The 27,888-nt window shown below is 51.9% G+C and overlaps 1 protein-coding gene across 1 annotated transcript; it reads right to left on the bottom strand.

Moving 5' to 3' along the window:
- Window positions 1-534: 534 nt before the first annotated feature.
- Window positions 535-26,459, bottom strand: FSTL3 (follistatin like 3). Its single transcript, XM_074978556.1, has 5 exons — window positions 26,215-26,459; window positions 12,313-12,498; window positions 5,077-5,292; window positions 1,713-1,940; window positions 535-667 (listed from the first exon to the last, which is right to left on the bottom strand). Exons 1-5 carry the CDS (start codon window positions 26,303-26,305, stop codon window positions 615-617), a joined length of 774 nt encoding a protein of 257 aa, XP_074834657.1. The 5' UTR covers window positions 26,306-26,459; the 3' UTR covers window positions 535-614.
- Between the last annotated feature and the right edge of the window lie 1,429 nt (window positions 26,460-27,888).

Raw genomic sequence — 27,888 nt, 5'->3', positions numbered from 1 at the left:
GCCTTGCAGACGTGGCTATGACAAGGCCACCCAGATTAACTAAGAGTAGGAAACCAAAAGCAGCCACCACCACAGCTTTGAACTCAATTTTTCTGCTGCTGGGAACTGTCCATACCCACAGCGGAGGCCCTGGGCTGAAACGTCCCTCCAGGAAAGACTTGACGTCCGCTTCCTGCTGGACGAGTCCAAGAGCTTCTGCAGATTGGGGCACCAAGAATTAAAACCAACAAATAAATAGGCCTGGGATGCTGTCCCAGGGCTATTGTACAGCGTGGGCCCAGTTCTTGGGGGCACTAAGGGAGCATAAAGGGGCCTCAAGATGGGTGGAAATACCACCCCCACCCAAATCCCCTTGCACACAGAGGCTGCTCCAACTTACACCGGGCTCTGAACCACCCAGGACCACGAGGAGAGGAAAGGTGGTTTAAAAACCACCCTAATCCCCCTCCCGTGTCCCAGCCGCAAGAACAGAGAATTGGGCCCAATACGGCTGCAATAACATAAACAGGTATAAATAAGGATCTTTGATCTCAATAAATATCAGGTATATGGTTTGTACAATATACACATAATGCCCGTCTCCTGGGTTCGGCCGCTTGGCGAAGGAGGAATGTTCACACATAGTTTTCTTCGGCGTCACCCACGCCCTGGGGGAACTTGGTGGCAGCTAGAAAGGGAACCAGGGAGGAGGAAAAAAAACAAAACAAAACAAACCAGAGTGAGCTGCAAGGAAATAGCAAAATCGCACAGAGGAGCAAGCCTGGGTGGAGAATCTTCCTCTCAAGGTCGCTGGGGTAACGTGACCCACTGCATGCCGAGCCAGAAGGCCTTGCTCTGTTCTCAGGCCAGTCCCCCATGGGCTCGGGGAAAGCAGAGGGTCTGGGCTCTGTTCCCAGCACTTCGCCAGGCTCCGGGCGTCACCCTGAGCAAAGTTGTTGACAGAGTGGCCACATCCTCTAAAATAGCCTGAATAACTGGGGGGCGCCTGAGTCCAGGCCCATCAAGGGGCAGTTGCCCTGGGGGCTGGCTGCCAAAGTCTCACCCCTTCTTCCGCAAGCCCCGCCCCCTTCCTCCGCGAGCCCCGCCCCCTTCTGGATCGTGGAACACCCTCCCACAACCTGCTCAGAAAGTCTAGCAGCTCCACGACAGAGTCTGGGAGGATTCTACTTCCAGAGGTCAGACTCCCAAGCACTCTGCACCCTCAAAGGGGCCAGCGCCACAGAAGAGTTCACCTCCCCTTTCAGACGCCAAACGCAGAGAGGGAATTTCCTCAACCAGCAGCCAACGCCTGGCGTCTGCCTGAGCATCCGGCTCCTCCTTCCCCCTCGCGAGGCTTAAGGGGAGCTGAGCTCTCTTGAAAAATCTCAGGGCCTGAATTCCCAGAGGTGCCGAGGCCTGGCTGCTCCCACAGGCCTCGGCCAGAGCAGCGCGTGCCCATAGAAAGAAAATCACACCCCATGTCTGTGGCTGAACAGCCACAGGCAGGGATAAAACTGGACTGTGGCAACCAGAGGCTCGAAAAATCAGGGGGCAGAGAGGGAAAAGCTCCATTCTGCTCTCATGAGCCCCCCTCCAAGGGCTGCCTGCACCACTTCTCGACATGGCTTTACGTGAGACCTGACAGAGGCTCAGAGCCTGTACCCAGGCCTCCCACCGCCGTCCCACCCAGGGTACCCAGGCGCACAGCCTCTGGGTCCACAAGCAAAACGCACCCAAGCAGCTTCCGTAGTGACGGACCCCGATGGATCTGCCCAAGAAGCAGGTCGCCCGCCGTAGATGGCAGGCGGACAGGTAGGTGATGTTATTGTTGCCGCAGAGGGTGTGGTCCAGGATGGAGGGATCAGGGCAGGGGGCTGTCCGGCACATCACGCAGTGAGCGCTGCCCGTCTGGTCCACAAGGCAGGTGTGAGTCCCAGGGCACACCACGCTGGAGCAGGACTCTGCAGGGAGCAGAGAGTGAGGTCCCGGTCAATGCACAGTTGTGCTCGTTTCAAGAGCCACCAACAGGAAGTTCTGAAGCTGCACGGGGGCGGGCGGACATTCAACAGGTTACCAGGGACCAAATACAGAGCCGCCAAACTAGCTCTGCAAGAACCCCACGGTATCTGTGGGATGCCCCTCCTGCCAGGCCGGGGTCCCTTGACCTGGCTGCTACAATTCACCCCAGATAAGAACAAGATGCTACCAGTGATTTGACCAGACCTAGGCTCTGCCAAATGAGAACCCATCCTTCGGGACTCAGTCCACAGAGCAGCACCAGAGTGCGAACCCTGCACGCTAAGCTAAGCGGAACACACCAAGCAACAGCTGATTTCTCCTCTGACAACCCGTCTGTCTCCTGTCTCTGCTGCGTACGCACGCAACTTCCCACGTGCCAGCAGACGGTCATTCCAGGGCCAGAGGGCGTTGGCACTTACTGGGAACTATAAACACTTTCAGCTCCTTTTTGAAGCTGGATGGGGTGGTGACTTGGCCCCCCAGCTCACAAGGCACCCTGCTCCCCACCCCAGCTCTGGCTTTTAAAAGAGGATTTCAACTGGAAGGAATTTCAGAGAGGGGGCTGGTAAATAGAGGCTTAATAAAGCCACTGCCAGATCTTGACAGGTTTGGGATGTTTTTCTGGTCTGCTGCTGTTTGAAAGCAAAAAAGCTTCAGGGGTCCGAGTGACATGTTGCGGGCTCCTATTGTTTGGTCTGTTATGTATGTAAGCCCCCTGGAGCTCTTTATGTAGGATAGGCAGCACATTCAACACCATGCAGCCCATTTCAGTGCACTCACAAAGGTTTTACACAGGCTTAAAAATCCCATTGCTCAATGAGACGGTGCGGCCGATCGCTGCCAAAGCAGGATCCCTTATGAAGGGGGAGGGGAGCTATTTAAATCCACTTCGTGCTAGTGTGACTGGAAAAGGTGCAGGGGAAGGAGAATTGGACCCTTTCAAGACATATGGTTGGCCCATTGCAATGGGCCATCAGGAGCAAATATGATACCCGGTGCTGTGCGCTGTTAAACCTCTGACACAGTCACCCAGAAGTGGCTGCATGTCAGCAATGGATGAAGTAACATGCACCACAGTAGATCAGGTTGCAAGTTTCTTTGGGGTGGTCCAGGTGATCGAAATGGAAGGTGTTCTTTATCAGGCTGATGCTTCAGCTTGGGTTGATCCCAGGCAGCTCCGTACAATGGGCCTGGTACTCCTTATGATAATTGGCAGCAGCTGAGAACCTGCCCCTCTGGTACATGAGGTTATGCCTGTCTTGGGGGAATGTCTACAATGTGGCCACTGCACACCAAGCCAAGGATCTCACTCAGGTTTCAGCCCTGCTTCCATCCACATGCAAATCAATTTAACTTGAATCGGCAAGGGTAACTGCCTACAGGCAGACTTAAATCCTGGGTCCTCTGGTGTCTAGAGCAGGAGAGTCTACAGTTGGAGCTAAAAGCCACCTACTGCTCAGTGAAGGCTGCAGAGGAGACTGGTTCTTTCCCACCGTCAGTCACGGTGCCACTACAGGGGACAGTGAACCACGCCAGCTGTGTGGGTTACACAAGCACTCAGGACCTGGGTCCTACAACTCTGCTTGTAGGCTGAGCCAGAGCCCCAGTCCTGCAGCGTGGATGCTGCTCAAGATGCAGACCTCAGCCATAAAGACTGCTCCGTGCTGCGGGGGTGTGCTCCCACGTCTCAGGCTCCGTTCAGTAACTGCAAACCCAGATTTACAATGCAGTGGAATGTGCCGGCCCAGAAACATGCAGCCCACAAGTCTGATTTCCCCGATCCAGCTTTACATACAGACTCCCTGCACCTCACAGGGTACAGCAGAGGGAGTTAGAGAGAAGGGCCCCATCCTCGTCTTACACCAACCTACATCAGAGGAAAACCCAGGGAAGCTGGTGGAATTATACCAATGCAAACCAGGTCAGAATCATGGACAGAGTTTCAACAGATTCTCCATCAAGAACTCAAAGCCATCAAGGTTCACTGCTGCCACCCGTATGCCTGGTGCACGGTGCCTGGCAAGGCCAGGAACCCCTCCAGGGACTTGCAATGCAAAGCAAGTGTCAGAATCAGGCTGTCGGTGATTCGAAGGTTGTAATTTGCAACATTCATCACAGCTGCTTGCAGAGGGGGAAAAAAAAAGGACCCCAAAAGTTACCTGAGTAAAAGTACAGCAGCTTTGGGAGAGGGATGAAACATACTTAAGTACAAATCGTTAGTGTCCTGCTGGAAACCTACTTGAGTACAATAAATATGGGATGTGTGTACTTTTACTCAAGCACCCAGAAGTGACCTTACTCAAGTAACTTTTTTGTACTTTCCCCACCTTTGGCTGCTGGACACATGCGGTGTCTGTGGTTCACTCTGGCTCAGGTCCCAGCCAGTGCTGCACAGTATCACAGGGCCTCCCCAAGCAACTTGCCTGGGGGGCAAGCAACCAAGGCAGGCTCCCCCCTGCAGAGCATTTTAGAGGGAGGTGGCTTATCCTACTCAGGTCTGGTGCTGCTGGCAGGGGTTGGCCTTTATTGGGGCTAGCCCAATGGTGGAAGAACTCCTGACAGGTTTCACAACTCAGCATCTAGGTGCCTTTAGGAAGCCAAAAAAAAAAAAATCCCCCTGCTTGCTGCTTTGTGTGTGTAATTCCCATTTCTGCTGCAGGCAGCGATAGCTTCCCAGCAGGGGGCTGGCCCCAGGCTCCTGGCCCACTGGGAACATCTGAAGGAGAGGGAGGGGGAGACATCTGTAGGGGACACACCTCCAACTCACCAGTGGAGGTCAGATGAGGGAAGGGGAGAAAATCCCTGTGCTGAGCCTTGAATGCACTAGAACCGCAAATGCCAGCTAGGGAGAAGCTGCCCTGGGAGGGGATCAGCTGCCTTGGTAGAAACATTTACTTGTGAGGACATCCAGCAGTGGAGAAGCAAGGGCCATCTGAAACAACCAAGCACCTTTTCCGCCGATTACCCAGAAGGCTCCAAACACACTTGCTTTGGGGATTTTTCCCAGTGAGGCCCAGCCCGTCGCCTGCCAGGAGGGGCGAGGAGGCTGGAAAAGCAGAGAGGGGGTGACGGACTTACTTTTGCATTTGCCCTGGTACATCACTTCCAGGTCGGGGTGGTCCCTGCACTTGGCCGTCAGCAACTCGCACTCATCATGGTAGGTGTGGCCGTCCGAGCCGCACACTTGCAGCTGTTTGGGCAGGTTGGAGCAATCTGGGGCGCAGGCACAGTGAGGGCGGCCATGCTTCATCCTGCAGACTTTGCCCGGGCCGCACTCCACCCCCTCGCAGGTCTCTGGGGGAGAAGAAAGGGGAGTTAGCACAAGGGATTCACCACTTGGTTCACCCTGCTGCACATCCACTCCCTCTGGAGAGGGAGATCTAAAGCTGTGATGGGACTAGTGTTCCCGCTAAGTTTTTCCATCCTTGGGTGGAATAAATTTTGTTACATGCACCAGCACACGTTCAGATGTGCACCACCCATAGACAAACATGCTGCCAGCTGTGGGCGCTCTGCTAATCAGGTGGGTGGCACCTGAATCTCTCCTGGGTAGCCGCCCAAGCACTAAGCTTACAGGGAACACTGGGTGGGACCCAGTGAGGCAGGAGCCGTCCAAGAACCAGCTGTGGGTTAAATCTTGCTCACCAGCCACCTCGTTAAAAGCACAGACACATTAACTTCCTAATGCCCACAAGGATGGAAATCTTTTCTTTACCATGGCCCACGCTTCCCCATGGCACCGCTTCTTATAAGAGTGCTTGCTAAATGAGAGAAGGCTGCGCAGAACCAAGCAAAAACAAGGAGCCCAGTGGTACTTTAAAGACGAACAAGTTTATTTGGGTGCTCAGGCATAAGCTGTTGTGAGAAACTCACTTCCTCAGATGCATAAAAAAAGCCAGGGATACAGGGGGCTTGTCTACATGGACTTCCCCCGCCACCCAGAAAAGCCCCTTTTTTCAAACTACAACCCAGACAAAAAGAGCAAAGCGTTTACACAGCCTGTGAGGATAACTTGAGATCAGAGGGGCATTTCCATCAAAATAAGTTACTCCAGGTCCACAAACAACTTTTGCCTCCCTGCCTCCCAAGGTCAGAAAGAAATGCATGTGAACAAAGCACAGCTATTACCAGCTCCTTTGGGGTGTATGGGGTGTCCAGAAGGGGTAGCACCTCTGGTGTGGGGACTTATGTATCTTCAGGGCAGTTTATGCACCTTTGGTCCCCACCTGGCACCCAGCTCTCACCTGTGGCTCCAAGCTATAGCAAGCAGCGGCCACACCCCGATGAACCGCTTCGACAGGCGGCTAAACCAGGTGAGGGTAGGCAGCAGGTCTGAAACCTGTGGTGAGAGGGAATTGCCTATCCCAGCACGCAAAGTCGCCCCCGGCGGACTGGATGGATGAGATCAACAGCAAGATCCAACGACCAGGAAGGCGGTTCTGCAACACTCTGTGGAGAGCGAAGGGCACGACAAGGCACCAAAGACGGCCCGGCCAGCCACTGCCGCCTAGGAAGTCCCAGCCGTGACGACTTTTCGTACCACTGGAACCAGGCTTCTGAGGTCGAGAGAGCGGAGCTGCCCCGTGGATCAGCTTTTCCACTTCAAACATTCTCCCGCACAGGTTCTTTGTGACGTCATCGTCGGACACGGACTACTTATATATACCAGCTCCTTTGAAGGCTCCTTTTGCAGGCTGTGGCTGTCAGTGAGAACGCTCCGTTTCACAATGGTGCGGCTGTGTGTATGTGATTTCCCAATATTACTTTTATAGATATCAGAACCATGAAGTAACGCCGAACAAAACCGACGCTGTAGGCCTTGCCAGAGCCGGGACAGTGACACCACAGCTGATAAAAATCAGAGTGGGTGTAAGATGAGAAGATGGGAGAACTTGAATGGGAAATTACCCCGCGTGACGTGAATACCACTCCAGGCCTCTGCTTAGTCCTGGATTCAGCGTCAGATTTGTATATGAATTCCAGCTGAGCTGTCTCACATTGCAGTCTGTTTTTGAAACTTTACCTCAAAGGCAATTCGTAATCAGAAACCGCGTGTCCAGGATGGTTCGAGCGCTCGCCCGCTGGTATTTGAAACGTTGGCCTTCTTTGCGGCTGCTTTGTGCCCATTTATCCTCCTGCCTAGAGACAGTTTGGTCAACATACATGGCAGAGGGGCATTACTGGCACGTGACGACACAGATCACATCGGTAGAAGTGCACAGGAACGAGCCTTTGATGGTGCAGCTGACATGGTTAGGCCCTGTGATGGTGTCAGTAGGGCAGATGTGTGGACAAAGGGTTTCATTGCAGGGATTGGTTCCTGCATTAGTATTTCTGTTCAGGGGTGGGTCTATCTTCCGGGGTTAGATTTCATGGTAGAGATGCACGAAATCGACCTATTGGGGCTGACAGTCGACCCTTGTGCTCCTCGATATCGCGAGAAGTAAGAAACTCTCCTGCTGACCTTCCTCCGTGATGGCCAAATAAGTCGATTGCCACAGCTAGAAAGGCAGACATGCTATCGACTTACCTGCCTAAGGCAGGCCAAGCCACAAGCTGAATGGCGAGTCCACAGTTATCGTGTCAGTAAAGGGTGCTCAAGACAAGGCAGCATTTTCCTGGGTTGGGTCAGACCCATCATGCTTCCAGTTGAGGCCCTGGAAATGGCTTTTTGTTCCTGTTATTTATATGCCAGCTGCTCTTCACAGCCCCCAGCTGGGCCACTGCCCCAGGAACAAGGATATATAGCTCAGTGGCCGGCTCCATGCTCACTGCACCCCTGACTCTTGGGAGCAGCATGCCTGTCTGCAAGGAACCACCCCAAGACCTGCCCAGCTCATGTCACAAATGGATGACAACAGCCACCTCTCCTCCCTGGGGTGTTAGACGTGGGGATCTCCAGGCCCTGGGCTTTGTCTAGACAAGGGGATGTGGTGGAGCAGTAACTCAATTGTTCCTCTAGCTTGAGTGCTACTTGCCCTCCATCCAGACGCAGAACTGTCTGGATGGATTGTTTGGTTTTGGATCCCGGCAGGTAGTCCTTGAGTCTTGCCAGCGCCCGTGAAACTCCAGGGGAATGACACACTGCCGGCACCACCCAGAGCCGATTCACAGCGGGCACAGAGCAAAAAAGTGACGCCATTCATCAGCAGAGTCACGCCAGCTTACAGCCGGGGTGGGACCAGCCCGTATGTTCCACTGGCAGCTGATCTTTTTTAAAGAGGCGTTTCTTTCTCCCGTGCAACAGAGAGCCCAGCTCTGTCGTGCACGGCCCTCTCTTGAAAACCCAGACCGCGCGAGCGTCTGGGATCAACAAGTTCCCTTCCCCAGACAATACCCGGCCCTGTTTCGCTTCAGGCCTCCGTGACTTGCAAACAAGAATGGGCCACAGCAAGGGGGGAAATCTGTCTGGGACGCCTCTTTCCCTGCCGGCGGGGGAGGGAGGAACAGACGGCTGCATTGTCGTGCTGGGTTGCCTCCTAGCGAAAACAGTCTGCCCGGGTTCAAAGGGGCTCTTGAACTCATGTGCACATGGGACCAGCTGCAGAATTTCCCCCGAGCACGGGAGACATTTGCGCTGGGGGAGCACGATGTTGGCTCCTAGGAGAGGCTGCGTAAGTCTCCAGGTGTGCGGCCAGGGGGAAACAGGTGGCCCGGTCGAAACGTTTACATCACATTCCACAAGCCTGACGCTGGCTCTTCGTCTCGGCTTTGCAGGATTGTCCGCGCTCGGCATCTTCTCCAGCGGGTTGGCCGTGGGGGCGGCTTCAGTGGAAGCACTGGTGCCATCAGGGGATCGTCTGAAATGTCTTGGAGGATTCTCCCTCTGTGGAGTCATTACTCCTCTGGATCCTCTTCTGAGAGGCGGGGAGGGGGTGTGGGGAAGTGGACTTCCCTTTGGAGGTGGCTTGGGAGGCAGCTGGAACATGCTCCATGAGATGGCAGCAGGGAAGGGAGAATTTGCCTCCAGAGATGGCAAGGCGGCTGAAGTGACCCTACCCCACTGGGGAGGGGCTTTACCAGGAGACATGGCAGGGTGGGGAAGAGGGGACTTCTCTTAGGGGATATGGGGGGGTGGGTCATGTCAGGAATAGATGGAATTCTCCCAGGTGTTTGTCCTCCTTTGCGGAGGGGAAAGCCCCTGGCAGGGGATCAGAGGCTTTTCCTGTTGTACCGGGCGCTCCTGCTGCTATGAGCTGCAGCCAGGGGCTGGAACAGGGCCTGGGTGGTGAGTCAGAAACCCCAGCTCTGCGGTGACTCAGTAAGTGGGGCATGTGGAACTAGCTCCCGTGGGGAAGCAGCTCTTCCATACGCACAAGGCTTGGACAGGCCGTGCTCCAAACTGACCCTGCCCATTCAGTGAGCTGGGCCGGGAGACTCCAGCACAGGACTCCCTGCTCCAGGATTTGCAGTGTGTGCATGTGGGGAGGGGGGATTGTTAGATAAAGCAGGAGCTGGGAGGGGAGGGTCTGGCCATTGCTCCGTTCCCAGCAGCCTCTGACCACTTGCACAAGTTAGCACAGCTGTGCCCCTGACTGAGGCTCATTCTGATGGACCCACAGGGCCCCACTAGGAACATAAGCTGCCGCTGGGAAGCCGGCCATCTTCCTCCATTCAGGAGCCCAATCACTGCACCTCTTGCTCTGAGGTTGCTCCCAGCATCTTCCTGCCACACCCCAGCTGCAGAGCAGAGGAGACACTGCCGGGGTTCCCCGTAATTCTTCCCCCAGTCTCGGTGCAGAATAAAAGTTATGTGCACCAAGGCATGAACAGATGTGCACCACCCATGGAATCACATGCTGCTGGATGGGGGCGAGGCCTCGCTAATCAGCTGGGCAGCACCTGAATCTCTCCTGGCCAGCCGCCCAAGCGCTCGGCTTACAGGGAATGCTGGACAAGGCACTAGTGGCTGAGATGCCATTTATCCAGGAGCAGAACCAGCAGCTGGATCATGGATGGACATAGATGGACTAGCTTTGCAGCAGGTTCCTTTCCCACCCACCGGGGAACGGGTGGGATCAACTCCAGCTAGACAGGACTGACGTTCCCAGGGGGGGCTTTCCAGAGGCTCTGCTAATTCCCATTCAGGGGAACTGAACGTAAGCAGAAGTCCAGCAGTTCAAGGACTGCTGCTGGTGACTCCTGGAGCGTTTATGGGGAGCGAGAGGAAGGCTGGGCTCACGAGCGGCGGGCTTAGTTCTTTAATACCTCACATGAGCTTTTCCCAGCTGATTAGGGCCAAGGACTCAGCTCCCATTTAGCCCTGAAAGCAGCCAGCCTGTCATAGCTCCTGGCATCCACCTGGGAGCCACAGTTCCTCCGCTGCAGGGTGAGGAATCATCTTCCCTTCGTAATCTCTCTGGAGGCAGGGGGAGAGGACCGACTCCTGTGTGTAGTACCCAGAGGCACTGAGACCTCATAATAGGGTGAGCGAAGTCTCTGCTCTTCAGCCTCAGCGGAGAGCCAACTGGCCTTTAGCTCATATGGTCAAACCCAGGGCTTTAGCCCCTATGATCACAGGTTCAATCCCTGGTGCCAGCAGCCTGGGTCTATCAGTGTCACATGCGCCATGTGCTTGGCACAATGGGGCCCAATCCCCTCTGGGGCCTGCAGGCACATTGAACAGTAATATTGACCTGGAGGTGGATTTGGCAATGCCCATCAAACCAGAGCTTCTGCTTCCCCTCTCTCCTGGCTGGCTGCCAACCGCTGGTGAGCCATGGGACAGCAGAGAGAGGCCTGCCTCAAAGAGCTGCGCTGCAGGAAAAGTTTCCAAGTTGGAATTCTGCAGCTTGGGGGCCTGATCCCTAACAGGGCTTGAGGACCAGGAGTGTGCTGGTTCGGTGTTGCTCGTTCCCCTTCTGAGGCCCTTTGTGAGGCCGACTGAAGATCAGGCAGGCGAAGGCTACAGAGGGTGGGGGAAGGCTGTCCCTGAACCAGTATCTTTGCCAAACAAATGGACTCTATGAACCCAGCAACCTTTCCACCCCACTCTCTTACTACTGCAGTCAGCTGGTCTTCTGGCCTGTCCTCACATGGCCATTGCCTCTGGCTTGCTCCAAAACAGCTGGCTGGCTTGGGACACCCAGTGGGAGTGTTTCCACTTTTGGAACAAGCTTTTTAGGTCAAGGCCTTAGAGCTGTTGAAAGGGGAGAGTGGGAAATAACCAACGTCCCCTGGAGGAATTCTACGAGGGCAGCTGGCCACCCCCTGGTCTACGGGGTTGTTTTTAGCCTCAGCTTTTTGTTGCTGGTTTTTGGTTTGGTTTTTTTGCACTGTGCATTTACTTGCAGGGTCCGTCTCTGCCTTTCAAAATTCCATCAGCAGCTAGGCCCCGGCAGACTCTTCTGTTGCCCTGACTATTGCCTCCCGGAGAGGCGAATTAAGCACATGGATGGGGAAAAGCCCTTCTGCCGGCATAGGAAATGTCTGTGCAATGGTGTGTCAGATACAGCAACACCCAGAGCGAGACTTTAAATGGAGAGAGCTGGTAAAGGACAGGAGGTGAGACAAGGGAAGGTATTTGCCCAGAAATCATTGGGCTGGGCAGAGGAACACATGTCCCGAGTCTTTTCTGCTGTCCTAGCTCCTATACTGCAAACAACCACCAGGATGGGGATGGCCTGCCAGTTAGGGATGAAAACAGTGGTGGATCGAGTGTAAAGAGCCATGGATAGATATGTATACCTAGAGAGACAGATATATAAAAATACATACATACATACTACATGGCTAAACCACCCTCAGCCCCTGCTCTAACCCAATCCCCCTCCTTCTGCCCAGAGCCAGGCACCTCCCCATAACATCCCCCTCAACTCAAAGCGGGGTGGGGTGTGTGCACAGAGCAGGGGTAAGAACGCCTAATGCGCGGCTCTGAGCAGCAGCCGCAGTTCATTGCTCAAAGAGCTGCCCGCGGCCTGAGAGCCACAAGTCGGCCACCACAGCGTAGACGGTCCTGCTCAGGCTGGAGCACAGAGTGAGGCCCAGAGAGGGGAGGAGGCCTCAGGGTCCTGGTGGGAACATCGACACTGCTATTTTTAGCTCTGACCTGCAAATCCAGGCCAATTAATCCAAGCACAGGACTTGCTGCTGTGGGGTTTTTTTTGTTTGTTTGTTTGTTGTATTTTGTCTTTTGCAGCACAGATGTATGGTGTCTGCACAGCGCCCAGCCCAACAGGTGTAACTCTCACACCACTAATAAAGATAATAAAGCACAACAGCCTTATGCCTCCAGCACCTGGGCTGCCAAAGCTTTCGCCTAGGCAAGGCCAGCAGGGCTGCAGTCCTGCATGAGCCGTCCGCAAGCAGCTTTACCTTTGCAAGGATGGCAGGTCACCAGTCCCAGGAATCCCAAGAGGCTGATCTTGTTGCCCGGCTGGGTGTAATTGGACCAAGCTACATCCACGTTGCTATTGCCACAACACTCCTCCCAGGTCACGCCGGTCTTTAGGATCATGGTGCATGTGGCTTCCTTCCCCTGCTGCAGCCAGCAGATCCCACCTGCCAGGAGAAAGCAGCAGATGAGAACCACACGTGGGAGGCTGTGGCCTTAAGATGAAGCTGCTGCATTGATAGGGTAAAGTTAGCCCCGGAAGAGCCAGAGCCTCTGTACCACATCAACCGTGTGCAATAGGCGAGAATTAGTTCTACTAGAGAGTGTCCAAAGGCTTGGAACTCCCAATCCAGCTGGTGCCCCTCTAGGCTACGGCTACACTTGCCCAGAACGTCGGCGGCTGCTACGCGATTTTTGGTATGGCAATTGCCCACCAGAAATCCACTTTGCAGCCATCAACATGCACGGCTGTCTTCACAGCTGAAGGCCGACGGGAGCGCGCCTCCCGTCGACCATCCTTAATCCTCAGTGGCGCACGAGGAGTTCTGGGGTTGATGTTGACCCCGGAGCGCACAGTTTTGCGCATATGCAAAACAGCGTCCCGGAAGGCTGACCCTAAGCAGTCGATCTTCTGGAATTAGTGTCTTAGGCGACATCTGCACAACAGAGCTCAACCTTGCAGTGGGAGGGGGGATAAACTAACCCTGAGGACCAGATTTGCAAAATGCACGCCAGCCTGGTATGGCATGTGCGTTCCATGCCCCTGTGTTTGCAACATGCTGTTACCCGTTACGCATACAAATGCGGGGCTCTGCCGAAACCCCAGGTGCACACAGATATTTTTGTAAGCGCACCCATTGTTCCTGGCTTGGGAAAAGGGCTGGTTTTGAGCAGAACTGTCTGGAGAGCAACAAAGACTATGGTCCAAAAACAAAACAAACAAAACAACAAAAAACCACACCCAGATGTTTGTCAGTAACCGCCTCCATAAAATCCTCCAGATCCACTGCTCAGACCCCATCAACAAGCAGGACTGGTGGCAACTGACTCACCAACTTCCTGCTGAAGCACACACACACACACACACACACACACACACACACACACGAAGAGAAGCCAGCACTGGATTGGACATAGGCTCATAAAACCAAACCCCAACACCACAAGGCAAGCCACAGGTTGGAATCCACGTGGGAAGGAGGAAAAGAGCATCCCAGAAACACCTGGGGCAGAGACCTGAAGGCAGACACTAAAGACGGGACACACCCGCTCAGAACTGGAAAAGCTCGCCCAGGACAGGGCATGCCGGCGAATGGTTGCCAGTGGCCTATGCTCCAAGAGTGGAGAAATCTTACTGCTATTGTTGACAAAGTACAGGTTCTCAAATGGCAAATTTGTGCTTTTGAGATTGGCTCTCTGTGACCTCCCCTCCACCCCCCCACCTTCTACAGCTGGCCCTGAACTAGGCCTGATGGCCCTCCTCCATCTCTGGCATTACGCTCCAGAACACAGACACGGGGTAGTTGTTAAAGAGAGCAGAGCTGAGAATCTAAACCCAAACCCATCATCTATCAGGCAGCCTCACTCTACAGATGTGGGGGGCCCCAAGTGGTCATCCTCCAGGCAGCAAGGGTCCCACAATTGAAAGATTTGCTGTTCTGTCAATGCCAAGTATCCAGTGAGCACGAGTTGGGCCAAAAAATCTGTCCAACTGGACAGGCTCATGGCTTTTAAACCAAACATACCATCTTTGGGATGCTTTTCAGTTGCCTTCCGATGTCAGAGACACTAGTGCAGGGATGGGCAATCAGAAATAGCAGGTGGGCCACATGAATGGCTCTCCTTCACCTCAGCAGGCTGCAGCAGTGGGCATGTAGCCCACTGGTGTTCCACCTGAGGCCCACATTGTCACACGGGGGCCCCCTCATTTACCTGCTTCCCCCCGCCCAGCACCTCTGGAGCAGACAAATAGCTTGATTTGCGCTCCTTCCCTTCTCTCCCAGGCCTGGAATGCTGCAAACAGCTGATTTGTGGCATTGCAGCTCTGGCAGGGATGGGGGACAGAGTGAGAATCTGGTGGGTCATGTGTCCTCCAAAAATGCTGGGGGAGTGGGGGAAGAGGCAGGTAAGTGTGGGGCTTGTGTCCCAGGGCATGAGACGGGAGGGGAGAGGAGCAGAGCAGTAAGCCACAGGTTGCCCACCACTGCTCTAGCGGGGTATGCTTTCAAGCTTCTGTTCACCACTACAAGGGCTAGAATTTTTTAAAAATTCTCTCTTCTTATTCACAGGAATCCAGGAGCTGGGACTTAAAGCCAGGCACAGCACAGGATGACGTTTGCAATTCAAACGTCAATGAAACCCTAATAGTGGATCTGCAAACAGACGTTTAGCTCTGGGGTTAGATTTTAAACCTCCCTCCAAGTGTCCTGGGCCACTTGCCTCTAGAGATTCCCAGCCCTGCCCCAGGATTACGCCTTTCTGAGGTGCTCATCATTCACAGTTGCCCATTTGAAAAAGACTATAAGAGGCTGAAAAGACGTCGCCCTTCTGGGACCTAAGAAGCACCCCCCTGTGTCATGCCACTGACGTGCCAGTGTCAGGACTGCAGACTGGGGTAAGGTGCACGCTGTACCGGAGGTGCAGACATGTACGACGCTTATGATCAGTCCCTCTAGTATGTAGCCACATCTTGACCATTGGGCACTGGAGACAGTCCCTTGGAGAACAGCCAGCCCACTGGCATCTGAGCTCCCCCAGTCAAAAGCCTGTTTGTTTCTTAATCTCACGAACGAATCATGCCTTTTCCCCTTGCTCTTTTGTGAGCGATGCCTTTGCCATTTCCGGCCTGGTAAACCGGCCGCTGCTGACGCTGGTCGGTTTGTTTTCTCATTAGCTCGATGTGGGGTTGGCTAAACAGCTAAAGATGCGGGGGCCCGTTTCCATCCACAGGGGTCAATCTGGAGTGACTTCACGGTAAGCAGCAGAGTTACTTGGGGAGGCAACTCAGTGCACGCCGAGGTCAGAGTCTGGTCCGAGAGTTCCCCAACCTGCAATTAACCTGACTGGTCGGGTTGCCGTAATTCTGTGCCCTGGGCAATCAGGAGCTCAGAGGGAAGCCTACAGAGGAGATGATAACAACAGGCTGCGTCTGGGCCCTCTCTGATTAAAAGCACAAGACACCAAGCCACCAGCTGAGGAACAGGAAGGTCCTACTTGATTTCTTGTGTCCTTCCCCCACCCCCTGTGGGGCAACCAGGCACTAGTGTAGATGGGTGCGGTGTCTGAGCTGCAGCAGTGAGGAGAGAGCCGGTGGTCTCACAGCGCTAATCCTGAACAAACCCAGATGAGGAGCTCAGATCCTTCTGCCTGACTAAGTGCTGGGTCCCACTCCCTCAACCTCACAATGCTGCAGACCTGGGTAAACCCACCGTGATGACGCCCGTGGCAGCCCAAGATTTGGCATATATCAGTCACGGACGGGGCCGTCCTCCCTTGTCATCCTGGTTGGTATGCAAAGAAAGACAGAACTTGGATTCTGCTCTTAGGCTACGTCTACACCAGAAGTGGAAAAGGTACCACAAGGTACTTGAGTAAAAGTACACCTGGGGGGGGTTGTACTTAAGTACAAGTTATTGGTATCTATTTGGAAAACTACTTGAGTAAAAGTACACACGACACATCTAGATTGTAGTCAAGTACCCAGAAGTTGAAGCAGCTGCTCTTTTACCCAAATAACTTCTAGGGTAAGTTTTCTACCGTGGGTCTGCACTTAAGGGAAAGTCAACACGCGGGCGATCCATCTGCTGGGATTGGATTTAATGCACCTAGAGGGGACGTGCAAAACTGAAGCGCTGTGGGACTGCCGTTGACCCCAGCACTGTGGCAGTTGCAAGGAGTAAGGGAAGACAATGGGAAAATTTCTCCTGCTCACCTCCTGCTAAGTGGATGGGGTGGGGGGAAGGGGCAGAGAAGAAAAAAAAATAAAAAAATAAAAATATCAATTTTAGATGTGTCGACTCCAGCAAAGCCACTTTCATAGCTGGATTTGCATTTCTAAATATCAGTTGTGACCTAGTGCAGCCCTGACCTTCTTCTCATTCAAGGCATCACAGAGGGTGTAAAACAAGAGCAGGATTCAGCCCTGAGCACGCACATAGCCAGGGTTCCCTGCACACTGAGTGCTCAAGCAGCTGCTCAGGATTGAGTCAAATGCCACCCAGCTGATCACCAGGTCGCCCACAGCGAGGCTTTGTTTCTACTCATGGTGCACATTTGCACATGCTTTAGAGCACACAGAAAAAATTTATTCTGCACATGGATGGAAACGATTAGAGGGAACATGGTCCTTTGCGCATAGCACACCTATCAGTGAGTTAATCCTCCCTGCACCCCTGGGGCAAACTGAGGCATGGAGTGATTTTTAAAATGGAATTCGGCACTGGTGAGGCCACATCTTGAATCTTGTGTCCAGTTTTGCACCCCTCCGCCCCCGAGTATAAAAAGGATGTGGACGTGCTGGAGCAGGTTCAGCAGAGGGCAACAAAAACAATTAAGAGGCTGGAGCACAAGACCTATGAGGAGAGGCTGAGGGATTTGGGCTTGTTTAGTTTACAGAAGAGAAAACTGAGGGGTGATTTAATAGCAGCCTCAATTTACTGAAGGGGAGCTCTAAAGAAGAAGGTGAGAAACTGTTCCCAGTGGTGTCAGATGGCAGAACAAGGAGTAATGGTCTGAAGTTGAAGAGGGAAAGGTGTAGGCTGGATATTAGGAAAAACTACTTCCCCAGGTGGATGGTGAAGCATTGGAATGCGTTGCCTAGAGAGGTGGTGGATTCTCCATCCCTTGAGGTTTTTAAGTCCTTGCTGGACAAGGTCCTGGCTGGGATGACTTAGTGGGGGTTGGTCCTGCTTGAAACAGGGGGCTGGACTAGATGATCTCCTGAGGTCCCTTCCAGCCATATGATTCTGTGAAATGGATTGCTTATGTGTATCATACCCCCTGTGGCTTTTTTCCAGTTTACCTTAAATGCCTTCCCAAGCATAATAAAAACGATACTTTATCTGCATCTCTACTTGCAACTATTCCTGAGTCACTCCATATGTGGACACTCTGCTTCAGAGGGCCTTGTTCCTGTTTAGTTTCAACTACTTGGGAATTAAGCTAAAAACAGGAATGTTTTAGTCCAGAGCGTCCACATACGGAGTGACTCAGGAACAGCTCTTCCACTTGAACTTTGCATTCCACCACTATCCAAAATAAATACCAAGTGAGGACAAATCCTTGCATTCCTGCAAGCCACACGAACTGGTTTCAATTCACAACTTGGCTTATATGGGTATAACTTTCCAGTGTAGACAAGCCGGCCCTGCTATGAAGCTTGCCTAAAGTTGGCAACAATTCCATGCCACAGAAGGAAATAGAACCCAACAGTCCCGATTCCTTATCTTCTGCATTAGCTTCCAGACCACACTTCCTCCTTCAGGCAGGATTAGAAGGTTGAGTCCCAATGTTTGATTTAACCAACAGACAACAATCCCTCCTTCAGACCTGCACACTGCAATTACATGGGTGTCAACGAGCCTGGAATTTGGCCCTCAATTGTGCTAGACTCTGCTCTGCTCCCAGTACAAAGCCCAGTGACCTCTGTTCTGGAGTCCCCCCGTTGTTATACTGTTATAAGTCAAAATCAATTTCCAAGAGTTTGTCTACACCAGTTGTTCCCAACCTGGGGTCCACAGACCTGAGAGCCATAAGAACAGCCATGCTGGGTCAGACCAAACGTCCATCCAGCCCAGCATCCCATCTACTGACAGTGGCCAGTGCCAGATGCCCCAGAGGGGGTGGGCCAAAGACAATGATCAAGCAATTTGTCTCCTGTCATCCATCTCCAGCCTCTGACAATCAGAGGCCAGGGACACCATTCCTACCCTTGGCTAATAGCCTTTTATGGACCTAACCTCCATGGATGTAGCTAACTCTTTCTTAAATTCTGTTACAGTCTTAGCCTTCAGTTTCTTCTGGCAAGGAGTTCCACAGGTTAACTATGAGCAAAGTGAAGAAGAACTTCATTTTACTCGTTTTAAACCTGCTACCCATTAATTTCGTTTGGTGTCCTCTAGTTCTTGTATTATGGGCACAAGTAAATAACTTCTCCTTATTCACCCTCTCCGCACCTATCACAATTTTATATACCTCTATCATATCCCCCCTGCATCTCCTCTTTTCTAAACTGAAAAGTCCCAATCTTTTTAGCCTCTCCTCATATGGGACCTGTTCCAAGCCCCTAAGCATTTTAGTTGCCCTTTTCTGAACTTTTTCCAGTGCCAGGATTTTTTTTAGGTGAGGAGTCCATGAAAATATTGCAGGGGTCCCATGAATGAAAAAGAAAAGATCAATAAAAATGATTATAGAAATAAGTTTAATGAATTGCAGAGTTACAAGTCCATTTTTAAATTAAATCTCTTCAGTCACGTGGTGAATCGCTGTCTGAAAAAAAAACAAAAACCTGTGCTGTGGTTTCATTTTTCTTTGAATGAAGTGTACATAGCAGCTAGGATGGGCTTGGTTGGGGGTTCACAAACAGACAGGGGGAGACTGGGGGCCATGAACAGTTGAGGGTCTGCACCAGTGGTCTATGCTTACAGTGCTCCAGGAGCTGTTGTGTTTAGAGCTGAAGGGCAGCTCTAAAAAGGAGGGTGAGAAACTGTTCAGTGGTGTCAGATGGCAGAACAAGGAGTAATGGTCAGAAGTTGAAGACGGAGAGGTGTAGGCTGGATATCAGGAAAAACTACTTCACCAGGCAGGTGGTGAAGCACTGGAATGCGCTGCCTAGAGAGGTGGTGGATTCTCCATCCCTTGAGGTTTTTAAGTCCAGGCTGGACAAGGTCCTGGCTGGGATGACTTAGTGGGGGTTGATCCTGCTTGAAGCAGGGGGCTGGACTAGATGACCTCCTGAGGTCCCTTCCAGCCCTGAGATTCTGCCTGATGGGTGTAGATACTCCATCTGCCCTAGAGGTGATAGCTGTGTGGGCTGATGAAGCCCTGCCCTGGAAGCAGCTCTGTCTACACTGTGGTTAGATCAGTCTAAGTCACCTTTTCCATTCCCCTGATTGAGGCAATTATGTAGATGTTGGTTTGTAGGGTAAACAGAGTGTTTCACATACTCTGCATGTCACACTGTTAGCCCAGAGCCCTCTCTTAGTCCCCTCTTGGTTTAAAAAAAAGTTAAATAACCCCTTCCCCACCCGGAACCAGCATTTGCAGCCCAAACATCCTAGTTAGTTGCATCAGCAGAACGTTGCAACTGACTAGAAACAGTGAAATTGACCAGTCTGTTGTCCTTCAATGTAAAGGCAAACAAAGAGCAAAAGGGACAACCCAGATCCTGATGTTATTATCACCCTTCCCCCCCACCCCCCCAAAGTGCTCCTGTTGATCCTAAGAACAGATGCCTTGTTCTGGAGCGCTTGCAGGCTCAGCCCCACTATCACAGATGGTTAAAACTCTCTCTGTTTTAAGTACCTGGGGCATTATCGGGAGAGGAAGGGGTTTGCTTTTAAGCACACCAGCAGCCGGTGTAAATGCACATCACTGCACTGAAATCAATGGCGTTATCATGATTAACACCCGCTGAGCATCCGGCCCATGGTTTTTAGTTGAGCACGTGATACGGGATCTGGGAGAAAAAACACATCCAGGTTCATATTTGAAGTCTCCCTTTCTCTGCACCCCCATCACCCCCCCGCCCAAAAAAGTCAGAAAGTATTTGAATCGCTGATTTTTCCTGATGTTCAGATGCTAATTCTGGGCCTGAGCCCAGGAAGTGCTGAGCTCCCATTGAAGTAAACGGGAATGGCAGCGCTGAGGCCTAGAACTCCAAAAGGTATTTAGGGGCTTAGAAGTTAACCACTTAAATACCTTTTAGGATGTTGGACTCGGCTGTTGTGCACCTCTTCTTTCAGTCCTGTAGGATTCCTTACGGATTGCCACAGAAACTGTACTGCCCATCGCCATCTCCTGGGTACGGAGCTCTGCTGGATGCCTTGTGGGGAGCCTCGGCCCCACTTGCAGCTCTGCCATCCCTTCTCCTTCACCGCTTGCAAGCACGCCTGGCTGTTCTCGTCCCAGACAACCCACACACCACTCCCCAAACCTGGCCTCAGCACATCCACCTCCAGCAATTCCAATCCTGGCATTCCACACAGCTCTGCTGAGGCACTTCAGCCTGGCCAGCCTTCCAATCCAGAGCTCCCCACTCACAGTTCTGCAGCTTCACCTCCAGCCCCATCCACTAGTTTCTCTATAGCAGTTCCACTAGCCATAAGAACAACAAGAAGTCCTGTGGCACCTTATAGGCTAACAGATATTTCGGAGCGTAAGCTTTCGTGGGCCAAGACCCGCTTCATCAGATGCGTGGGGGCTTAGTTTCAGAGGGGTATTTAAAGAGTGGGGTCCCAGTAAAAGGGAGGGCCAGAGCTGACAAGGTCTATTCAGCAAGGTGGAAGTGGCCCATTATCGATAGTACGTATCCAAAGAGGAAAAAAGTCAGATCAGACAGGGGATATGACCCTTTGTCAGAGTCTAATGGGGAAGATATTAACACCCAGGGCAGAGAAGCTGCTTTTGAAAGGTGCGAGCCACCCCCAGTCTCTGTTTAACCCTTGCTTAATGGAGTCGCATTTGGAAAATAAATTGCAGCTCAGAGATTTCTCTCCATCCGATTTTTGAAATTTCATTGTTTCAGGACTGTCACCCTTAAATCTGCTACTGAGTGTCCAGGGAGATTGACGTGATCCCCCACAGGCTTCTGTACATGACCATTTTATGTATAGTACCCCCAGCATCTTAGAAATAGACTAGCTCAGAGCCAGGAAATCATCATGTCATGACCACCGCCACCCCCCCAGCATCTCAGTCCTACAGATGGCCATTCCCACCGCAGCCCCACAAAACCTAATGAAAGATATAAGCGCTGATATTAGAAGCAGCTCCCAGGAGTCTCCTTAATGAGGCAAGGTCATCCTCTCAGGGGGATTTAAATTCTGCTCAGGTTGGGACATGACACACAGATCATGCTAAGGCAGCAGGTCTCAAAATTTTGTATCAATGACTCCTCTCACATAAGTCTTGGAGCGTGAACCCTCCCCCCTTATAAATTAATAGCGTGGGGATGCACTTTAATGCGGGGGGGAGGAAATCAGAGTTGTCACAGCACCACAGCAATGACAACTCACATCCCCCATATCACTATCTTGCCATTAGCAGTCCCCTGAAGGGTCACAACCCCCACCACCCCCATTGAAAACCCCTAGTCTAAGGTGCTCAGATGCTGTGGAGTAGAACATTTCTACATTTGAAGATAAAGTAAACAAAAAAGTTTTCTGGAAGCTTTGATTGTTTCAGAATAGTTTAGTTGACAAAATAATTGGCAGATGGAGAGTGGGATAGCTGGTCTGGGATTTTGCAGAAAAAACACTGAGACCTTCACTCATCATCATTTTAAGCCATTTTTAAAGCACACATCCATGACTCCTAATGCTGCTACACAAAACAACCTCTTGCATTTCTAACCGTCTAGATACTATGCTGACGGCGTTCCTGAGGGCCCTTCAATATCCAGTGCCTTTCAACTTGAAGCAAGTCCCCAACACTGTCAGCTGAACCGTCAGGAGAGCTTGTAAGTAACACTTTAGCTACTGCTAAAATGCAGTTTCCTCTAGGGAGGATCAGAGAATACAATGCTCAACCACAGTGCACAGCAGGTCACAGAAGAAAGAGAGCAAATTAAAATCCCATATCTAATTGCGTGCTTCAGGGGAGAACTGAAGAGAGGCAGAATGCAACTCTGGGAACTGCAATTTGGCTTGATCCCCAGGGCAAACACCTGTATGTTTGTCCTGGGTTCCTTAATGAGAAGGAGTGCTCACAGGCTTGGTTTTACAATCCCTGGGAAGAAGCAGCTTCCCCAGGTTCCTACTCAGCCAAATTTCCTGTTGACTGCTAGAGTGAAAAGCTGAAATGGGAATTGTGCCATTCGTTTCAGTGGAACCAGGATTTCACCCTTTGGTGCCTCAGCAGGAACTGAATCCAGATCAATGGTCCTCCTCTAGCCTCCTTTGCTAGAGTGCCTGACCACCCCAAGTTTTAATACAGTTCAGCTCACAACTAGTGTTCCCTGGAAGCCGAGCATTTGGGCGGCCACCCAGGAGAGATTCAAATGCCACCCAGCTGATTAGCAGAGCGCCCACAGGTTTCCAAAGCCAGAAGCATGTCTTTCTCTTGGTGGTGCACATCAGCCCATGCCTCAGTGCGCATATGAAAAGTTATTCTACCCATGGATGGGAAAAACGAGAGGGAACATTGCTCACATCAACCCTGTGAGGGAGCAACTCTCAGTCCTGCGAAGGATGGAAATTGCTGTGAAACAGAACTTGGGTTCAGATCCTTCCTTCGCTGAGACTCTTAACTCCCACTAACATCAAAAGCTATGGGCCAGAGAGCCCTGGTAACTGGTCCTAGTCCACTGCGGAGGAGTGGGGAATTGAATCCAGGTCTCCTAAGTCCCAGGAGAGTGCAAAACTAGCTGCTTGTCTTCCCTCTGTGAGCGTACGAGCTACTTAAGATTCCAGGGACGGCATCTTTGGCACTGTTAGTGCATCCAGCCCCCATGACTTACCTGGATCCTTGCTAATATTTGGAACAATTCTTTTCATTTCAGCAAGGGTCCAAAGGACATGTTGCAGCATACCTCATGCAGCATGCAAGCTGTAGTAATTTTATTCCTACTAGGCCAGGTTCAGAGGTTCTTTGAGCATCCGTGGGAAAACCGCAGTGAAGGCAACGTCACAGATTTGTCTTGAGGCAAACGCCTCGGGCTGGGGCCTACATGCAGTTCCCAGCTCCGCTCTGTGGCCAAGGATGTGGCAAGATAAAACCCATTCTTATTTGCAGCTGGCTAAGTTGATGCCATAGCTTCCATGATGGGCACAATACTTCAGTAACGTTTCCACGAATGTAAGAACGACCACACTGGGTCAAACCAAAGGTCCATCTAGCCCAGTGTCCTGTCTTCGGACAGTGGCCAATGCCAGGCACCCCAGAAGGAGCGAACAGAACAGGGAATCATCAAGTGATCCCTCTCCTAGCATCCATTTCCAGCCTCCAACAAAGAGGCGAGGGACACCATCCCTACCCAGCCTGGCTAATAGTCATTGAGGGACCTGTCCTCCATGAATGTATCTAGCTCTTTACTGAGCCCTGTTAAAGTCCTGGTCTTCACAACCTCCTCTGGGGAGGAGCCCCACAGGCTGACCCCGCGCTGCGTGAAGAAAAACTTCCTTTCGTTAGTTTTAAACCTGCTGCTCATTAATTTCACTTTGTGACTCCTAGTTATAGGAACAAGTCAATAACTTTTCCTTATTCACTTTTTCCACACCAGTCATGACTTTATAGCCCTCGATCATATCACAGAAGAGGGACCTCTCTGTGTGGCTCAAGGAAGAAGCAAAAGCCAATTGCCTGAGCAGAAGTCAAGCTTTACAATCAGGCTGAGCACAGCTGCAGTTGCACCTTGGATGCTTTCAAATATTCTCATGGGGGGGAGGGGTTTCTAAGCTGACAAGCCTCTCTGGGGCAGGTGGTAGTGGCTGTCTGCTGTGACAATTCCATAGGCAAACCCCATGCTTAATGCTATTTTTCCTTAAGAATACTCTTTGCAAAAAGAGGCTCAAGCTGCAACCTCCGCACCTGGCTTTGGAATGCTCTGCTTTTCGGAATTAGATGGATCTGGGGTTTGGGGACGGCCCTTTTGTAACATGAAGGGGTCTGATGGTCCATTACCTTCCATCTTCAGCAGCAATTGGCACTGGTGCAAAGTAATGCTAAAATGCTACTTTGCCCTCCCTTGGCTCAGGGGTAAATGACCCCATGAGGCAATGGAAAAGAAAAAAAATCAGACTCCTTAGCAGGCTGCTAAATTCAGGTCAGTTTGGACGCTGAATGCCCAATGTTTCAGGGATGTTCAGAGCTGAGGGACCGGAATTCATTTCTAGCTTTCAACATTTAAAACTCAGCGCTCTGGCTATGTTCTCTTGCTCTTGAGATCCTAGGGGACTTCAGCAGGAGTTGTAGGTATTCAGCACCTCTTAGAAACAGACCCCAATGGGCGACTTTTATATGAATGCTAATGTGGCGAGACAGAGCAGGTGCAGTATCCTGAGACAGAAGGGGACTTGGCCAACATTTGCTCATTTTCTTTGCTTTACTATAACGACTGGTGTTCTCTCACACAGAGCCATATGTGAAAACAGTTAGGAATCCCGTAGCACCTCATGATGGATCCTGTAGCACCTAAGAATGCACTTTTTAGGGCATAAGCTTTCACATGTAGAACCCACTAGGCTCATGCCCTAATAAATCTGTTAGTCTTGAAGGCGCTACCGGACTCCTTGTTGCTTTTACAGATACAGGCTAACACGGCTACCCCTCTGAGCCCTTATGTGGTTGGTACCTGTGTAATCACGATAGCATGGCTTCATCCTTATATCTTCCCCCCAGGCCCAAATAGGCAGCAGCACCGGGGGCCGGGGAGGGTTGAGAATGCTCAGCACCACACCGGATGGGGCCCTTAGCACACCACGTGAGGCGAAACACAAGCTCAGAAGAAATGACTTAGCAGCCACCGGAATGCTAGGCTGAGAACTACAATACTCTTTCCTGTGTTGAAAACCACCCTCCTCCCCCAGCCACCCACCCACCTATGCCCACCTGGCATCTCTCCCCCATTTGGGTCAAGGAAACCCCTAGGGGAAAAGTCTTCACACAAACCCCCATCCACACACACCTGGTTGCAAAGACCCCCAGGGATCACTGTCTGAGGTTAAGACACCTGCTTAACTATAACACAGGGAAGCAATTTCTAACTCAGCCTTCCCCAGCGGGTGAGTGGGGGTGGAGGTAAGAGCCCTGTGGCAGGTAAATGGATGGGTGTTTCCCTGGCATCACCTCCCGTCTGCCAGAATGCAGCTGTCTGAATTACACCGGATTTGCAACAGGGAATATGGCCCAGCGCCAAAGGCACAACCAAGTCAGGACAGATCATTTGTTATAAGAGTTACTAAAGGCCAAGTGGAAACGAGCTGAAGAAACACTTAACAGCCCTGCTGGTGCTCCCGCTGGGGACTAGCCCAGCCTCACAGCTCTCTGAGCTAGACTGTCTGGAGTACAGGTAGCTTTGCCCGTCTGTCCCCTCTCTGTCCCTCCAGGGGCATCCCACTCTGCAGCTGCTCAGCCGGCTGTGGTGTCCAGCTGCTTCAGAAGGGGTTGGACCCCCACAGCGACAGGAGCCATTAAAATAGAGAATGAGCCACATTACTCTGAAAAAAAGAGACATTTATTGCTCAAGCCAACTAGCCACAGTCACCTGGCCAAATAGCCACATGCGGCTAGCATGGACGCCACAGGAATGGCCCCAATACAGCCCAGCCAGGGGTGAGCTTCTAGGCAGTTCTCCCATAAAAAGAAACAAAGGTGCCTTTTGCATTGGTGCTGATGGGGAGAGCTGGCAAGTTGGGATCGTGATCCAGATTTGCTGGGGACAAGATGCGGTTGGAGCCCAGAACAGCTTGGAACCAGCTGAGACCTTAGCTCTGCAGGTTAAACTCCGGAGAACAAAAGGATTTTATTGGGGGGTGGGGTGGAGAATTCTTCCCCCACCCCATTTTCTGCCCACCGAGGTTTGCAAAGCTCACCTGCAAACAAACTACCTGCCTCTCCCCCAGCTCCTTCCAGGCAGCAGTAGCTGGCAGAGGGAGTTTACCTTTTGTCCAGGGAGGTTGCCTTATTATTCAGAGCCGCACCTGGAGCGGCCCGTGAGAATCACTTACCCTGAGCCGCTTCCCCTTCGCTTCCTGGGACGTGACACCAAACCACAGCCAACAGCAGCAGCAGCAGCAGCACCACCCGCCAGAGCTTCATGGTGATCCGAGCCCCAAATCAAGCGGGCAGCCCCAAGCCTTGAAAAGTTGGGCAGTCAATTTCACACCCTGGCCCTGCCGGCTCCACCCCAGCAGAACTCCGGGAAGGGGGCGAGGCGTGAGCTTGTCTCTCCGGGATCCGCGCCTGGTCTTGGGCTGACCTGTTGCCTTTGGAGTTACAAACCCCACTGTCACTCTGGCTATATAAAGTGTTGTGGGGGGGGTGTGTGTGCAGGGTTGAATCATGCTGCTGGGGTGGGCGGTGCCCCAGCAGCAGCCAGTGAAGTGCCGGGAAGAGCTGTCTGTCTGTCTGGGAGGAATGCATGTTTTCAGGCTTGATTGTCTGGGAACAAATCTTACACACACACGTTCATTCTGTCTCACACACAGTCGCAACTCACATTCTCGCTCTTGCACACACAGTCACACGCGCACGTTCTCTCTCTTGCACACACTTTCTCACCAGTAAGGTCCACCCAAGGAGACTGGGGTGAGGTGGGGGAGATTCTACATTCTGGTTTGCTGCAAACTCCCCCCCGCCTCCACACACACACCCTCTTTTCATCTCCACTCATTCTTTTCTTCCAGAATCTCGCTCCCTGCTTGACCCTTTCAGCATGTCTCTGGTATGTGGAGTAGATCTCTCCCTCCTGTTTACTCTTACTCGCCCCAGCTTAGAGTCACTCACGGTTTCCTTCTGTGTGTGTGTAATTAGGTCTGTTTATAAGCTACAGTAAGGTCAGACGGGGAGGGGGGCGAGGAAATCTAGAGGAGCCACCAGAATTAAGACCAAACGGTCGGGAGGTTTTTGGTTGGAGTTTGTCTGCAAGAGCAGGTTTGTTGGGAGGGTTGGGGGAGTGTTATTCATGAGGGATTTTTCCTGGAATTTCAGAGAGAGGGAGGGTGTGTGTCTATCGAGTAATTAATGTGGAGGAGAGTAAATGATTTGACCTAGCCGAAGGAGCAGACCAGCCTGCAAAGAGTTAGGACTCCTTTAAAGGCCTGCACCAGCTGCAGGGCAACGACTAATCCAGATCCTGGGTTTGAACTTCACCAAAGTTTCAACATCTTTGCATTGGGATTTTCTTTCTGGTTTATTCTACAGCAGGCGTGTCCAACCCGCGGGCCGCATGCGGCCCTGGACAGCTAGTAATGCGGCCCCACAAGATCGTAAACTTTTAACATGATTATGTGATTTATATACATTAACTATATTATATATTTTATATGCGGCCCAAGACAATTCCTCTTCACTCAGTGTGGCCCAGGCAAGCCAAAATGTTGGACACCCATGTTCTACAGTGATCTATGTACTCCAGTGCCCTCACCATCAGAGATCCAGAGTAGCATTCCCTGCAATGTGAGAGCTTGGGCAACCATCCGGGAGAGATTCAGGTGCTACCCAGCCGATAAGCGGGGAGCCCACAGCTGGCAGCCTGTGTTTCTGTGGTGGTGCACATGTGCACATACCTTGGTGCATGTAATAAAGTTTATTCCACTCATGTCTAGAAAAAATTCGTGGGCCCACTGCCATTTGTAAACTTTAATTAATTACAGCTCAGAGCCTGGTAGGTAGAACAATGT

The sequence above is a fragment of the Carettochelys insculpta genome, chromosome 27, assembly GCF_033958435.1.
Source record: "Carettochelys insculpta isolate YL-2023 chromosome 27, ASM3395843v1, whole genome shotgun sequence".
Classification (NCBI taxonomy): Eukaryota; Metazoa; Chordata; order Testudines; family Carettochelyidae; genus Carettochelys; species Carettochelys insculpta.
The sequence above is the reverse complement of the archived record's forward strand: the minus strand, read 5'-3'. Positions and strand labels throughout refer to the sequence as shown.

Excerpts from the sequence above, each read along its gene's own strand:
- FSTL3 (XM_074978556.1), bottom strand. The coding sequence starts at position 26,305 with ATGAAGCTCTGGCGGGTGGTGCTGCTGCTGCTGCTGCTGTTGGCTGTG. Across the intron at positions 5,293-12,312 it reads GACCTGCCATCCTTGCAAAG|AGACCTGCGAGGGGGTGGAG; the intron begins GTAAAGCTGCTT and ends CTTCTCCCCCAG. Across the intron at positions 1,941-5,076 it reads GTACCAGGGCAAATGCAAAA|AGTCCTGCTCCAGCGTGGTG; the intron begins GTAAGTCCGTCA and ends TGCTCCCTGCAG.